The sequence below is a fragment of the Rana temporaria genome, chromosome 8, assembly GCF_905171775.1.
Source record: "Rana temporaria chromosome 8, aRanTem1.1, whole genome shotgun sequence".
Lineage (NCBI taxonomy): Eukaryota > Metazoa > Chordata > Amphibia > Anura > Ranidae > Rana > Rana temporaria.
The window spans coordinates 143,304,402-143,322,285 of NC_053496.1; the positions used below are offsets into that span (position 1 = coordinate 143,304,402).

The window sequence follows — 17,884 nt, forward strand, 5'->3', positions numbered from 1 at the left end:
GCCCCATCTCTCTCCAGAGATGTCCACAAATGTCTAAGCCATCCAGGACACTCCTCCTGATTGGCTGAGACACAGCAGCATCTGGGCCGGGTTGGGGCTCCGTGTCTGAATGGACACATGGGGGGCTATTTACAAAAAGGAAAATCCACTTTGCACTACAAGTGCAAACTACAAGTGCACTTGTAATTGCACTGAAAGTGCACTTGGAAGTGCAGTCGCTGTAAATCTGAGGGGTAGATCTGAAATGAGTTAAATAGTTAGTCAGGTTGAAAAAAGACACAAGTCCATCCAGTTCAACCACAAAAAAATAAACAAACAAAATAAAAAACACATGTCCCCCTCAGATCTACAGAGACTGCACTTCCAAGTGCACTTTCATTGCAATTTCAAGTGCACTTTGCACTTGCAGTTTGCACTTGTAGTGCAAAGTGGATTTGCCTTTTGTAAATAACCCCCATAGAGTTGTGACTCGGTTCAGGTGCCACCCTTAGGAATCTGCTGACTGTGGGGGCAAGGAGAGAGGTGCCAGGAGCACAGAAGAGAGACCTGAGAATCACTTTAAGAATTGTGGTGCAAAATGAGTTTAATGATCAACTCCAGCTTTTATTAAATTCCATCAGTAAACTAACACTATCCACAAAAATTGCAACCATGCTAAATTGAGACAACAATATACAACAATAGAAATTCTAACTGATAACTGTAATTTTAGAACAGATAGCCTGAAAATGATGGCTCCCTCTCCAAGCCTCAGCAAGTCTGTCCCAATCTTCACTGTGCGCCACTGGGAGGTGCATAGCCTGCTAGGTGACACTTACTGTAGCCTCTTAACAGAAACTCTCTTGGCTGACATGCATGTGCAGTAGATTGACTATTAATTCCCATGGGAAGCCCATCAATTGAGGTCATCAATTTGTGAGTTTTCCATAGGAATACTCAGGGAGTCTACTGCACATTTATGGCCTGGCCAGCAGAGTCTCTGAAGAGGCTGTGAATCTTGGGGTAGATTCAGGTACAGCTGCGCGCTCCTTACGGAGGCGCAGTGTACCCTTTTTACCCTGCGCCTACGCAAATTATCTGCGCTACGCTTCATTCATGAAGCAGTAGCCACGTAATTTGCGTGGGCGCTCCTCAAAAATGCCCGGCGTAAGGGCGCCTAATGTAAATGATCCCGTAGGGGGCGGGAATCATTTAAATTAGGCGCGTTCCCGCGCCGAGCTTGGGGGGCATGCTCCGTAATTAATAATATAATTAAATTTGAATCGCTCGGCTGAAACTATATTTTTTTAGTCATATGACTGGCACAGCACCAATCAGGACTGGCTAGACAAAGACGCAAATTGTTGGGCGCATACATCAAAGGATCTTTCTCTGCAGATGCCAAAAAACAGGGAAAGATTGTGTGACTACACAACAGTGCTGCAGCAATAAGGTACTAAAAGGATAAAAAAAAAAAAAAAAATACAGTGGCAATATATGTAGCAAGGTTTCCGGCCTCCTTCAGTCTAATGAGAACCTCCAGGGCCAGAGATAGCTGACATCCTTCTGTATATGGTGGGCTGTGAGGCATGGTGGGTGTAATGCAACTTAGATTCATTGGGCGCCAGAGACTTCTTGAATGCAAAGAGATTTTATTTCTGTTAAACAGAACTTTGGGAAAGAAGGTTAGGGCCAGGACACCCTTAAGCAGTTGCAACTTTAGATGGCAGATGCCGAAAATGCTACAGGACAGTCACGCAGAGAAAGGCATCCAGCAAGATGCCATATCTGCATGTGTAGAAATACTGTCTCCTATGGCAACAGTTTTTAACAGTTTCTAACACAAAGTGTAACAGTTCCTTCACTTCCACTGCAATCACGTCTTGTGGTTCTTCAATCCACTGAGCTCCTATTCACTGCCCCGGAATCCCTTGAGCTCCGCCAATGTTCACTGAGTATCTTCCTCAAGCGTCAACCCCACTTCTCTGCTGGGTACCTAGCTTGGCACTCCAGATACTTCTCAAGCTTCACCCCACTGGCCTGCTCGGTCCCTGGCTTGACACATAAGGTTGCTCTTCAAGCGTGCAGGTTGGGTCCCTGGCTTGATACCGGGCTGAAGTTTCCTGATTCGTCACCGTCCCCAGTTGGTGCGAATTCTGCTCCGGTACTTGCTTCATCTACTCACTGAGGTCATTGGTAACAAGGTGATTGGTCCCTTAGTGGCGACAGCTTCCCCTCTACCTCCGACCAAGACAGGTTCTCCGGCTGGCAGAACTGTCTATTCTGGTTGGATTGCAAGTCACAATCCAAACCCTACGCTGCTCTCTTGCTTCTGGATAGGTCATCAGACAGCCTAGCATAGGGTGACCAGACATCCCCGGTTTCCAGGGACAGTCCACGGATTGAGGACACTGTTCCCGGACCAAGTCTGTCCCCGGATTGGATTTGAACAGGGGCTGGGGCAATTTCAAAGACAGTCAGTGCAGAATAAAAAAAAAATCTGAATTACACACACCTGCTCTGCCGCACCTACTAGCTTAGGGGGGTGTATTTTTTTCCATTATCTGTGCCCCTTTCTGATGATCATCAGTTACGCTTGCATGTTCTTTTGCCTTGGCTCAAGTCCCGACCAGCAGCCTGCCTGTTTATCTCTTTGCTTTCCCTGGCGGAGTGATCTTCCTCCCCTCCGCTCCCCACCCAGTAGTAGCCAGGGGCCCAGAGAGTAAGACTGGCAGAGAGTCGGGCAGAGAGTGACGGGTGACGGGCAGAGAGTCGCTGATTGCCACCATTACTAGTAAAAAAAAATAAAAAAGTCCAGAGATTTCATTTAAAAAATATGGTCACCTTAGCCTAGCAGCCAGATGTGCCCAATATAGGCAGACAGCAAACGAGTTTGACAAGAGGAGGAAATCTCCAGTTAGGGGATCCACTGCAAACCTCAAGTTAAAGCAGAGTTCCACCCTATTTTACAACTTGTTCTTAAAGGAATGACCACCCCTCCACCACTCGTTTTTGATAATTTGTTATTTTTTTACTTACCTTATGTAAAGTACTAAGTGTACTTCCTTTCTACCTCAGCCGCGACCCACGGCATCAATTCTCTCTTTTACCCCGCTGCCTTCTGGGACTTGTGTGTGTCCCAGGTGATGACGGGCCAATCAGAAAGCGCCGTGCGACTTGCGCTTGGCACAGTAGGAAACCGGCGGTGAAGCCTGCAGTCTCCACTGCCAGTTTCCCTTAGTTACAATGGCAGTGCCTGCACCCTAGCCGATGGACAGATCGGCCTCGGGAGGCCGACATTGTGGGCTCTCTGGTCAGGTGAGTGTCCTTATTAAAAGTCAGCAGATACAGTGTTTGTAGCTGCTGACTTTGCGGCTAGAACACCGCTTTAACATGCCCATCCAAAAAAATTGCACCCAGATTCGTAGGTCCATTCCAGGTAAAAAAAATATTTCCTTTCCTATAGCCAAAACAGGGAGTGAGATTAATCCCTCTAAAGTACAAGTATCCCTGGTTGTCTTCCTATTGGAAGATTTACCCTCTATTCCTGTTATGGTGACAACCCCAAATATTATATTTTCTTTCTTTCACCTTCACTCTCAGTAATACACTAACAGTAAATCTCCCTAATAGGGGCACAGACAGCAATAATAGCCTGACTGATGTTCTAATTCCTCTCCGGTTTTGCCTTCTGTTAGACCCCTTTCACACTGGGGCGTTTTTAAGGCACTTTTGGGCTAAAAATGGCACCTGTAAAGCGCCTGAAAAACTCCAGCCCTGCAGGCAATGAGCTGGCAGGACGTTAAAAAACTCCTGCAAGCAACATAGTTACATAGTTACATAGTTAGTCAGGTTGAAAAAAGACACAAGTCCATCCAGTTCAACCACAAAAAACAAAATAAAAAAACACAGTAAAATCCTATACACCCAACTTCATACCCACAGTTGATCCAGAGGAAGGCAAAAAACCCCAGCGGAGCATGATCCAATTTGCTACAGCAGGGGAAAAAATTCCTTCCTGATCCCCCGAGAGGCAATCGGATTTACCCTGGATCAACTTTACCTACAAATCTTAGTACTCAGTTATATTCTGTACATTTAGGAAAGAATCCAGACCTTTCTTAAAGCAATCTACTGATCTGGCCAGAACCACCTCTGGAGGGAGTCTGTTCCACATTTTCACAGCTCTTACTGTGAAAAAACCTTTCCGTATTTGGAGGTGAAATCTCTTTTCCTCTAGACGTAAAGAGTGCCCCCTTGTCCTCAGTGATGACCGTAAAGTGAATAACTCAACACCAAGTTCACTGTATGGACCTCTTATATATTTGTACATGTTGATCATATCCCCCCTAATTCTCCTCTTCTCAAGAGTGAATAGATTTAGTTCTTCTAATCTTTCCTCATAGCTGAGCTCCTCCATGCCTCTTATCAGTTTGGTTGCTCTTCTCTGCACTTTCTCCAGTTCTCCTATATCCTTTTTGAGAACTGGTGCCCAAAACTGAACTGCATATTCCAGATGAGGTCTTACTAATGATTTGTACAGGGGCAAAATTATATCTCTGTCTCTGGAGTCCATACCTCTCTTAATACAAGAAAGGACTTTGCTCGCTTTGGAAACCGCAGCTTGGCATTGCATGCCATTATTGAGCTTATGAACATCTTTGGAGCGGGGAAGGAGCAGTGTGTATACCGCTTCCTCCACCACTCCTGCCCATTGAAATGAATAGGCAGCGCGGCCAAAGCGCCACTGCAGCGGCGCTTTGTTGGCGGTTTTAACCCTTTTCCGGATACTAGCGTGGGTTCAAAGTGTCGCTCTAGTGGCCGAATACCTCCGCAAAAACTACGGTAAAGCGCCCCTAAAAATAGCAGCGCTTTACCTCCGACATCTCGGTGTGAAAGCGGCCTTATACTATGCGATTTATGTCTTATCTATAAGTAAACATACTGCTATTTAGAGCATATGTACATGCTCTTCCTGCCATGTAACAATGGCATGACTCCTAGCAATGATATATACACAAGTCTGACAGAGGAAGGAAACAATGGCACTCCTCTTCCAGTGCAGTATCACTATGTCATTATTTTTTTATTTTTTCAAGCACCTGAAATTTAATACAGTAACATAAAATATTCACTAGGTGTTAAACTATCCACATTCTTGTCCCAAGTTTCCAAGGATCTTTCTGTGCTTGTCCAATTTATGTGTGAACATTGCAATGTAATTTCAATATATGCATCTGTCATTTTTTTTGTAAAAAAAAATCACTAAAGCTATTGCTGGAGACCTGTGACTACTCCTAACATTAATACTTATTAATGAATAAAAACATTCTTACAGTGAAAGTATGTGGGATACTGCAGCACTGTTAACTGGGCATTGACAGATAGATGTTGTTGGATAGCTGGGCATTTTGGGTTAGAAACAGATAAACATCTGTTTTCAAACCTAGCCAATTCTTTATTCCCCCTGGAGAACAGTTGGTTGGCAGTGACTCCTTGCACCAGATATAAGATTGTTGTCTAATCTGAATTTCAAGATCTGGAGATTCATACCTCATGTCTATGGCCATCTCTGGGCTGATAGGAATTATTTCAGAAATGATTTAAGGGCCTAGCCACAATATTTAATTTGGTTGTATTGCTTAGAAGCGCTGCAAATGCACTAGAACGTACAAAAAAAAAGGGACATGCAGCATATTTTCACACTTTGCATTGCCCTGAGATGTGGTATACTGCAACACGTGTGCATCAGTTGTCCATTGTGTTCCTTTCATTCAAAATGAAAACTACACAAAACATGTGTTAACTTGAGTAGTGGTAACATTTGCATTACTACAACCAACCTTCATGGCAAAGTATAAGGGCTAGTTCACACCAGGAACCATGCAATTCACATGCAGTTCTATGTGGTGCCGACTTTATCCTATTCATTTTTAATTGGCTGAAATTGCACTGCATCGCACCCAAAGTAGCGCATGTACTAATTTAGGAAACTCACTGTAACTTCTTCACATGATACTCCTGTACTGAGTTTGCGACCTGCATTTTTGGGTGTCATTAACAGATCGCAACTGCAGAGCATTTTGAAATTTTCCGGCCCTGCGCTCTGGTGTGAACTGGCCCTTAGCCTTGGTTCACACTGACTGTGAGAATGAAATTAGCTGAACTCGCACAATTATTTTTTATATATATATATATAAAAAATATATATATAATGTTTGGGGGTTCTTTTTCTGCATTTTTGGGTGTCATTAACCACCACAACCGACCTCCTCATGTAGATATACGTCAGCAGAATGGCACGGACAGGCACATCAACGTACCTGTACGTGCTCTGCTTGACGTGGGTGGGGGATCCGATCGGGACCCCCCCCCCGCTACATGCGGCGCTCGGTAAGCCTCGGGAAGCGATCCGGGACGACGGCGTGGCTATTCGGTTATAGCCGCTCCGTCGCGATCGCTCCCCGGAGCTGAAGAACGGGGAGAGCCGTGTGTAAACACGGCTTCCCCGTGCTTCACTATGGCGGCGCATTGATCGAGTGATCCCTTTTTATAGGGAAGACAGACTGATTCATGAGAATCAGTTACGCATAGATCTCCCTTAGATCCGACTGGTGTAAGTGACTTACACCGTCAGATCTTAGGCTGCAATCTCCCGCTGGCCGCTAGGTGTCGCCTCGTTTTTTTACGCGTCGGATATGCAAATGAGGAGAACCGCCGATTCAGTAACGATGCCCGCCCGTCGCTTTTTTTTCACGTCATTTGCGTTCGGCTTTTTCCGGCAGATAGTTACCCCTGCTATAGCAGGGGTAACTGCGGCGTATCCTATGTTTAGTATGGCCGTCGTTCCCGCTCTGAGTTTTAAATGTTAACGTCGTTTGCGAACGTCGATTCAGAATTCGGCCCGACGCAGGTTATGCTCACACCGAAACCACTGACGTCCTAGCGACGTCAGTGTGAGCAATGCACACCGGGAAATTTAGCCGGCGGCGCATGCGCATTTAAATCGGCGCGGGGACGCGCCTGATTTAAATACTACACTCCCCCTAGCCGCGGAATTTGAATTCCGCCGGGGGAGTTACGATCCGCCGGTGCAAGTAAATACTGCACTAGCCTCGCAAAATTGCGCCGGCGGATCGTAAATGAGATAGATTACGCGGATCTAAAGATCCGCTAATCTATCTGAATCTGGCTAGAAAATTACTTATAAAAAAAATATATATAACGTTTGGGGGTTCTAACACCCTAGAGCAGTGATGGCGAACCTTGGCACCCCAGATGTTTTGGAACTACATTTCCCATGATGCTCATGCATTCTCCAGTGTAGTTGAGCATCATGGGAAATGTAGTTCCAAAACATCTGGGGTGCCAAGGTTCGCCATCACTGCCCTAGAGAATAAAATGGCAGTCGTTGCAATACATTCTGTCACACCGTATTTGAGCAGCGGTCTTACAAGCGCACTTTTTTTTAAAAAATACACTTGTTTTTATAAAAAAATAAGTCAACAGTAAAGTTAGCCCAATTTTTTTATATAGTGAAAGACAATGTTACGCCGAGTAAATTGATACCCAACATGTCACGCTTCAAAATTGCGATTGTTTGTGGAATGGCGACAAACTTTTACCCTTTAAAATCTCCATAGGCAACTGTTACATTTTTTTTACAGGTTGCATTTTTTGAGTTACAGAGGAGGTCCAGGGCTAGAATTACTGCTTTCTCTATAACGATCTTAGCTTGGTTTGAACACGGTTTTAATATGCAGATGCTGCTCACGTATGCGTTCGCTTCTGCACGCGAGCTTGGCGGGACTGGGCGCGTTTGAAAAAAAAATCTTATTTATTTTGCCTTTTATTTTTTATTTTTACACTGTTCTTTTTAAAAAAAAACTGTGTCACTTTTATTCCCTTTACAAGGAATGTAAAATCCTTTGTAATAGAAGGCATGACAGGACTTCTTAAATATGAGATATGAACTCAAAAAGACTTCAGATCTCATATATACACAAAAATGCAATAAAAAAATAATAATGAAATGCCATTTGAAAATAAATAAATAAAAAATTTCTCTTTCAGAGCTATGGCCGAAAGTGAAGTTTTGACATCACTTCCGCCCTGCAATGGTATGGAGACGGGTGGGGGCTATCTTCCCCTCACTCGTCTCCATATCAAGCCAGGGAGAGGACCCGGTCACCTCCTCCGCTACCGACGGGTCTGGTAAGTGGCTGAGGGCATCGGAGCGCCACCGATAAAAGTGATCTTGCGGTGAATCCGGCCAGAGACCACTTTTATCTGAAAGTGGACCATCTGCTGAAGAAGAGGATACAGGGGATATGGTAGCTAGCTGTTGCCATAACAACGATATTCCTCTTCAAAGTACCGATCCGTAAGTGGTTAAAGTGTTGCTAGACCCAGGACCCTGCATTCACTATATCTGGTCTCCCACAGAACATGGAAATGCAATTATTTTAGTAAATATAAACTGCTAAATACCTTTCCTCATCAGCAGTTAAAGCAGTCTTGTGACTTCTAGCAGTGTCCAGCCAAGCACTGGTTAAAGCTTGTAGGAGGAGTTTTCTGAATGCCCAATGAGACTGCAAGACCTCTCTCTGTCTGGACAGTGCTGATTGGCCCTGTGTTGATCACATGCTGCGTGTGCAGCCTGGTTCCATAGGTGCTGTGTTATCAGAAAATTATCAGGGGACAGTGGAAGGAGGGGAGGATCAGAGAAGCCAGGATCAAACAGCCTTTTTACACAATGCGGAGGATTAACCCCTTAGGTTCCACAGTGAGTGTAACAAGCATGCTTTATTGCATATACAGGCTGATTTTATTGTTGTGGGTTTGGTAACACTTTAAATAAACTACCGGTATATATTATGAACTTGTTTACATTTTTTTTTGCACATTGATACCTTTCTCTGCTCTGCATAAATTTTCTTTAGTTTATCGTGTTCTTGTGTAAACATATTTTTTAATGGGAGGATCACAAATACCAACAGGTGTAGTCTCCTTTTTCCATTTAGAAGAACATAGTAGAGCATTCTTAAAGTGTTACTAAACCCACACCAGTAGAAAAAGTGTGTATATGCAGTAAAGCATGCTTGTTATACTCACTGTGGAACCTAAGGGGTTAATTCTCTGCATTGTGTATAAAGGCTGTGTTGTCTTCTCTGATCCTCCTCCTCTTTAACTGACTCCAACTCATCTCTCAGTAGAACAGAGCATTAGGAGTCAGGCTGCACATGCTCAGTTTGGTGTGTATTGCTTTTTTTTTGTGATCAGCACAGGGCCAATCAGCACTGTCCAAACAGAGGATCAGGGGAGAATGGCAACTCCACCTAGAAGCTTAAGCAGTGATAGAAGTCACAAGACTCCTATATACTGTTGATGACAAAAGGCATTTAGCAGTTTAGATTTACTAAAACTATTGCATTCCCATGTTCTGTGTACTGTGGGAGAGCAGATATAGAGGCTGATTTACTAAAACCTGAGAGTGCAAAGTCTGGTGCAGCTCTGCAGAGAAAGCAGTCAGCTTCCAGGTTTTTCCTCTCAAGGCATAACTGAAGAAGCTGAAGTTAGAAGCTGATTGGCTACCATGCATAGCTGCACCAGATTTTGCACTCTCCTGTTTTAGTAAATCAGACCTATAGTAAATGTAGGTTCTGGGTTTAGTAACACTTTAAAAGAAACACTATTTGCTTCTATCACAGATCAAAAAATAAGGAGTTTATTTCTCATTTTATTGGGTGTGGGGCCATGCAAATCATTGACCCATTGTGGCATTCAAAACCGCTGCTTTATACGCTGGCTCAAAACAAGTTTATGCAATTTGGAATAATTTGGAATAATTTTACTATAAACCAGCATTCTTGAATGTGCAGTTGGCCACAAAAGGGACATAACGAAACAATTTGCACAATATCACCCATCATTCTGAAACAAGGAATAAACACCTTGTTTTTTGATCTATGGTGAAAGTAAGGCCTCCAAAATGTTTCTATTTTCTCAAAAAATAAAGCCCCACTGGTTCCCTCCTTCCCCCAGCCTGTAACTGAGTCCTAGGTTTGTATTTGGGGGGGGGGGGGTGGTTTGGGAGGGACAAGTACCAATTGTTATCGGTACCTGCTGCCACTTCTGCAATCCTTGCTTAGATGAGGATGGCATCCCTTGACCCGCCCTATCCCCCCCCCCCCACAGCCTCCAGGGATATGTCACATGTCTCAGAAATCTGCAGGATCATGCATGAGCAGTGGGGATCTAGCTATGGTTCCTCAGGAAGCCACAGCGGGCTCCCATATCCACAGGGCCGCCTTTAAGGCAAGGCAAAAGGGGCCCCTGACATTGTTGTGGGGCCAAAAGAAGCTGCCTCATACTTTCCAACTATTCCAGTTTTAATTCCCTTGTCCCTTGAAGTATTAGTACTGTGTCCTGATATTTCAATGTGAAGTGCTGCTTCTAATGCTGCCCAGCTCTGCCCTATTGTTGTATTGACTCACCTACAGACCTGTGTGTATGTAAATAACAGGATCATTCATATGTAAATAACGGGAGCATTCATATGTAAATAGCTGAGGCCACCCGGATTCGTATGTAAATAAAGACGGCATTCATATGTATATCATGCCCCTCTGCGGTGAAGAGATGATGTGCTGTAACCTCTAGCAACCAATCAGTGAGCAGTATTACTCTACAGTAATCTCTAGCAACCAATCAACTAGAAGAAATCCTGTACTGTAACCTCTAGCAACTAATCAGTGACTTGTAATGTGTGCTGTAACCTCTAGCAACCAGTCAGTAAGTGGTAATGATATGTTGCAACCTTTGGCAACCAATCGCAATCACTGCCTGATCTGATACAGTAAACTGATTTTAAGTCTAGCTGATATTTATTGTATGTCTCAGAGCAGGTGAAGAGCAAAATTGCATTGAGAGGGGGTCCAATAATTTTTTTGCCCAGGGTCCAATCAACATTAAAGATGGCCCTGCATATCCAGTGGCAGCACCAGGAACCTGCAGTGGCTAGAACTGGCTAAAAAGTAGACAATGCTGGACTCGAGGCACTGAAAAAAATATATTTTTTTTACGTCTGGGACTTTTTTTAGCCCACCTCACCATAACTTATCTAGCTGTTTCCTTCAGAAAGAAAGTATCTCACCAAAAATGAAACATCAGTGGAAGCCTAAAATTTGACTTGTATCTCAGTGTAGAATTCTAGGAAAGCCCTGCCAATCACACAAGCAGGAAATTATATTTCTGGGAAAATGATATATGATGATTTACAAAACATCTCAAGTTTGCCAATTGGCAAAGAAACCTTTGAATGTTTTGACAATTTTGGAAATGACCGTGTCTGCAGTATGACATGGAAAAGTAATTTCAATAATAATATTACATTTTAAAATGGCTTTTGTAGCAATAATATATGTTCTGTTTTAGCAAACGGCAGCACATTATGTACTCTCAGGCCTCGTACACACGGCCGAGAAACTCGACGGGCAAAACACATCGTTTTGCTCGTCGAGTTCCTTGTGAAGCCGCCGAGGATCTCGGCGAGTCAAATTTTCCCATTGCCGTCGAGCAAAAAGAAGACATGCTTTCTTTTTGGCCCGACGAGATCCTTGGCGGTTTCCTCGTCAAAAAGTGTACACACGACCGGTTTCCTCGGCAAAAAAAAAAAAAACAGCAAGCTTCTTGCTGGTTTTTGCCGAGAAACTCGGCCATGTGTACGAGGCCTGAATAGTGAAAATCTTTTATTACTAGCAAAAAAAAAAAAACTGTTTGATCAGATGATCTCAGCACAGAAACTGTACTGCTTTGCTTATTTTCTGCCTTGGTTTATGAGCCCAATCTATATATATAAAACGTGTGTGTGTATGTATGTTCCACCATCACGTCCAAACGTCTAAAGATATTAACATGAAACTTGGCACACATGTTACTTATATGTCAGCAACAAACATTACTTATATGTCAGCAACAAACATCTCTCTCTTCACACTCTGAAGAGAGAGATATGAGCTCGCTGCTCGTTTTGTTTGGATATTTCTGACATTTTAAATCGGACCAACAGGAATTTCAGAGTATCCACGTTTTTTGTCCAAGGTGACAACTAAGCTTTATTTGACCTCTTTTTAGTTAAAGAGGTCAACTACATGCGGTAAGGGGCCATCTTTTTTATTCACTATCGGGTGATAAAAGTGGTGAAGGTGGACATTTCGGTTATCTTATATCTCACAATCATCACACATGCAGTGTCGATCAGGGCACTTATGGACATTTGCAATTGAACTCATTTAGTTCACGGAATATATATTTTTTTAATGGTTCTAATTGTGTGATTCACTCACTCCAATTATACTTTTTTGTCTTTATTGCACATGCACTTTAAACTTATTATTTACTTTGTAATACAACGCATTTATTTTGTGATTGTTCTTTATGGTTGATATTTTTCATTTTTTGCACATTATGCACAGGCACTTTAGTGTTATTGTATAGTGTTTACTTGGATTTTCACATATTTACTATTAGCGCCCCCTATCCTATTTTCTTAAACATAGGATAGGTAGTTTAACCCTTACCCACCCCCATTTGCCATGGTCGGGGTTTTCCTTTAAAGTCCCATTCAACTCTATGGGAAATACATGTTACTTCATAACTTCCAAACGGCTGTAGATATTTCGATAACACTTGGTCACATGTTACTTATATGTCCACTTAAACTATAGGATAGTTAATTTATCCCTTAACTGCCCCCATTTGTGAGGGTCGGGGTTTTTGTTTAAAGTCCCATGCAAATCAATGGGAAATGTATGTTCCCACATAACTTCTGTACGCCTGGAGATATTTCAATAATACCTGGTACACATATTACTTATATGCCAAATAAAAATATATGACAGTTAAATTAACCCTTACCTACACCCTTATATAAAAGATGGGTATATTTATATTACTATGATTTTCCTCCCCAAAAGGTTAAGATAGGAAGACCGGGCAACGCCGGGTATTCAGCTAGTTAAAGATATATATTAAAAATAGATATTATGTTGTTCAGTTGATCAGTAGTCAAACCTAGGGACATACCCAAGAACAAAGATTTTGCTACTCATTGGATACACTCAGCAATCCTCCATCCATAGATACTTACTGTAGGATAGACACAGAATGCCAGGTGGCTTAAAGAATGCAAAGCCGTGCACCAGAGATACTCTATCCTAACCACGGGGTCCTGACCACCATATGTGCTCCTTATGGCACCTCTACGTGGTCTGATTGTTGAAATAAAATTGTAAACCTGTTTTATTGCTTTGTATTTGTGGTCAGTCTGTGGTCATAGATAAGGCTTGGCAGACCATTAACAGGTGAAATAACTTGTGTTCTAATAATCACATCTTTACAACAGTCTGGAAAATATAACCTACTTGTGGTCCTTGTGGAGTGTGTTTTGAAAGTACATGGCCCCACACGCATTACAATTTAATTGCTGCTGATAAAAGCAGCAGGTTGGATATTTAAAAGAACAAAGAATCTGTGGCACCTTTATCACCAGATATAAGTGAGTTTCACCCCCAGACTGAAAAGCAGAGGGTCAATTTTTTTCTAGTAAGTAAAGGTACAAGAGGGGTGTGTGCCGCACTGCACAACCTGTTCACCTGGAGCACTTCAGCACCTTTATTATGAATTTTGGAGCCCCGAGCACTTTATATATTGAATCTTATATTATTGGTTTAATTGATGTATTTACTGTATGCACTGTGAAAAATGGTAATTAAGTGTAATGTTATCTAACATTTAAACTGTAGATAAAATACTGAACTAAGAGGTTGTGGTGTATGGTCAGCTTTGGCTGTATAGTGAATTAAATATAATGACACATTATCAGTCTATTCATTTATTCTGTTATCTAGTTTTACATTTTTTGGTAAATACATTGGCTCTTTTTCCAGCCAATGCATGTATACCTTACTGTAAAATTCTACCTTAACCTAATAGTTTGCAGAGGCAGGTTGCAACGCATGTAAGCCACTATAAGAACTTTTTAAATATAATCCTTTTTTTAACCTTGATTAGCACTGTTTTTACAGTTTCCTTTTTTTTTCTTGTTTCTTTTTGCTTTCAAACCATTTTTAGTAACCGCTAGCCATTGATGTACCCTATACGAACAGTCCCTTAATTTTCAGAAATTCTGCCTTCCATATCATTTTAAAAATACCTGTCATCTATTATAATAGCTTACTCCAGAAGATAAAAACAATAGGTAAAAAACACAAAGCAATAATTACTGATTACAGAAAAAAAACAGCTTGTTGGTTACTGCATGCTGTTTTATTTTAACTAACAGTTACATGTGCACTTACAAAAAGTAAAACAATTATGTTTTCTTACCTCGCAGGGTGAGCTTGCACTCTGTTTGCATCCTTGTTTCTGGAGTGACTGAGAGGTGCCCAGTGAAAGAAAGAGGGGGTGGGGGAATGTGAGAGCAGCAGCATAGGAGAAGAGGGAGGAGGTAAAGCATAGGGAGCTGTGTGTAAGCAGATCTGTTGTCTTACCATGTGCACCAAGCTTACTGCTATGGCATGAATCCTTGTCTATTTGCTTATTCTCAGTCTGGGTTGTCTGGAAGAAAAACTGTTAAATTCCTTAACTCACTCAAACCGATTAAAATGTTTACATTCTTGCTCCAAGATTCATACACATAATTTTTTTGGTCTTGGGTGAAACAGGAGCTCCTGAATCCAGGGGGCTCAGAGTCTGGCACTTTTTCCATTGTCATTCATTGCACTGATGAAAGGGAAGGAGGATATGTCAAAGCTTTGACTTTTGAGCTGGAAGCTACAATTTGCCTACTAATTAAGACTCTGGTTTTGAGGAGCCCAAAGGAAACTTCGTAAGACAAGAAAGCAGTGGCGGCTGGTGCTTAAAATTTTTGGGGAGGCGCAAACGAAAAAAAAAAAATTGCAGCCTCACTGTGCCTATCAAATGCAGCCACTGTGCCATCAATTGCCACCACTGTGCCATGCCATCAAACGCAGCCACTGTGCCATCAATTGTCACCATTGTGCCATGCCATCAAACGCAGCCACTGTGTCAATTGTCACCACTGTGCCATGCCATCAAACGCAGCCACTGTGCCATCAATTTTCACCATTGTGCCATGCCATCAAACGCAGCCACTGTGCCATCAATTGTCACCACTGTGCCATGCCATAAAACGCAGCCACTGTGCCATCAATTGTCACCACTGTGCCATGCCATCAAATGCAGCCACTGTGTCATCAATTATCACCACTGTGCCATGCCATCAAACGCAGTCACTATGCCATCAATTCGCACCACTGTGCCATGCCATCAAACGCAGCCACTGTGCCATGCCATCAAATGCAGCCACTGTGCCATCAATTGTCACCACTGTGACATGCCATCACACACAGCCACTGTGCCCTTCAATTGTCGCCACTGTGCCAATTGTCGCCACTGTGCCCATTGTTGCCACTATGCATGTCACTGTGCCCTTTAATTGTTGCCACTGTGCCCATTGTCACCACTGTGCCCATTGTCACCACTGTGCCCATTAATGCCACTGTGCATGTCACTGTGCCCTTTAATTGTTGCCACTGTGCCCATTGTCACCACTGTGCCCATTGTTGCCACTGTGCATGTCACTGTGCCCTTTAATTGTTGCCACTGTGCCCTTTGTCACCACTGTGCCCTTTGTCACCACTGTACCCATTGATGCCACTGTGCCCTTTGTCGCCTCTGTTCCCATTGTCGCCGCTGTGCCCTGTAAAATGCACTTACCTTTCTGCTTCCACGTCCCTCGATGTCTTCTCCTGCCCTCGATGACGCTTCAGCCAATCAGGTTACCGATAACCAGAATAGGCAAACCTGATTGGCTGAGACGGCCGTCAGTCTTATCCAAGGAACGCACCCCCCGTGCGCTCTGAGGATAGATATCCCGGAGACGAGGGCTGTACTCGGAAAGCTTATCAGAGCCGCTGGCTCTGATAGGCACTTCCGCACAGCGAACCAGCTGCCGTTATTCAGGCGCCCAAGTTCTGGCCATCTGAATAGACCAGCGGCAGCTGGCAACAATAACAGCTGCCGCTACGGTCGCCCCCTATGGACGGGCCGCCACTGCAAGAAAGGCATACCCTGAGGGAGGGTCATGCAGCGCAAACATTGCACTGTGCAAAAAGTGGCCATGTCTAAATAGTGCAGGATATGGGGCATGGTATAAAAGTACATGGTTAACCACTTCAGTACAGAGCACTTTCTGCCCAGACAAATTTACAGCATTTTTTTTCACACAAACAAAACTTTATTTTGGTGGTATTTAATCACCACTTTAGTTTCTATTTGTAAAATTTAGCAAATTAGTAATTTTTGTTCATAAATTTTAGCCAACATGTATACTGCTACATATCTTTTAAATTTTCTGCAAAAAATAACCCAAATTAGTGGATATTATTAAGCCCCCATGTACACGGGACGCTGCTAAACGTACGCACTTACGTACGCACTTGGACACTTTTTTCAACCTGAACTCATTCAATGTTATCCTATGTGACCATGTACACAGTCTCGTTTATTGCTGTTTTTTAGGTAGTTGGCGTTTCTTTGAAAGCAAAAAAATGGGTTCAGATGCAGAAGATTTCCAAGTTTCAGATGCCAAACGTGACTAAACACAGCTAAATGCTGTAACACGCGTTTAGCAGCATTTTGCTTTTGCCCATTTAAAAAAAAAATAAAAATTCTAGTAACGCTTCTAAACGCAAACGCGGCAAAACGCCACTAAACGCGGCATGTAAACGCGACAAAACTGAAGTTTTAAACATGTGTTACTATCTGTCAAGTTTAATCATTTAGGAGCAGTTGTAAAAATGCACATGTACATGGCACCTAGTCTGTGTGAAAGTTATACAGTCTACAAGCTATGGTGCCAATCATTAAAAATTGATCACAGCTGATGTACTGACTAGGGATGAGCCCGATGTTCAAGTCGAACATATGTAGCCAAATTTAGAACTATATGAGGCGTTCGAGGAATTTGAGTGCCCGCAAAACACCCCATAATCCACTGCGAGGTTGCAGTGCATTGACAGCTGCTGATTGGCCAAAGCATTCACCTGACCTGCATGCTTTGGCCAATCACAGTGTGCTCTGCTGTGAGAGCGATGATTAGCCAAAGGCAGGGTGCCTTTGGCCAATCATGGCTCAGGGGGCTAATTCAGAATGAGAGCAGCAAAATGACATTTCTATAGGAAAAAATTGCATTTTAAATGGTTTGGGGCTGTAATATATTGCCGGCAATATACATAAAAATCATTGAAGCCCCCCACCCACAGACCCCGACAACCAATAGCCAGGGTTGTCAGGAAGAGGCTCTTGATGGGGACCATCAACATGAAGACAAGGCGCTTTGGGGGTACACCAAAGCACCCTTCCTATGTTGAGTGCAAGTGGCCTGGTATGATTCAGAAGGTGGGGTTGGTTCGGCCCCCCTTTCATGGCCTTCCAGGCTGCTTGTTAGCATAAGGGTCTGATATGATTTTTGGGGGGGGGACCCCACGCCAATTTATTTTAAAATTATAATTGGCATGGAGTTTCCCTTAAAATGTATACCAAACACAAAGGGCCTGGTATGGATTGGGGGGGGGGGGGGGGGGGCACACTTTTTTTTCTTAATTCTGTCATAGGGTTTCCCAATAACCACTTCAATACACTGCATTATATACTCTGCACTTCACTATATACCCTGCACTGTACTATATATACTACACTGACTGCACTATATACTCTGCAATGTATTATATATACAGATGGCACTATAAACTCTCCACTGTAATATATATATATATATATATATATATATATATATATATATATATGCCCCTGTATGGGC

At 42.9% G+C, this 17,884-nt stretch overlaps 1 protein-coding gene across 2 annotated transcripts in view; it reads right to left on the reverse strand.

Moving 5' to 3' along the window:
- RTN4RL2 (reticulon 4 receptor like 2) overlaps positions 1 to 14,594 on the reverse strand; it is a 125,084-nt gene extending 110,490 nt beyond the window's left edge. Inside the window, exon 1 of one of the 2 annotated variants that reach the window (XM_040320808.1) lies at positions 14,368 to 14,516. In XM_040320808.1, the coding sequence (XP_040176742.1) occupies positions 14,368 to 14,497 (130 nt within the window). In that variant the 5' untranslated portion in view covers positions 14,498 to 14,516. Of the gene's footprint in view, positions 1 to 14,367 lie in introns of both variants that reach the window. The other variant, XM_040320809.1, reaches the window with a different exon arrangement.
- Positions 14,595 to 17,884: the final 3,290 nt, after the last annotated feature.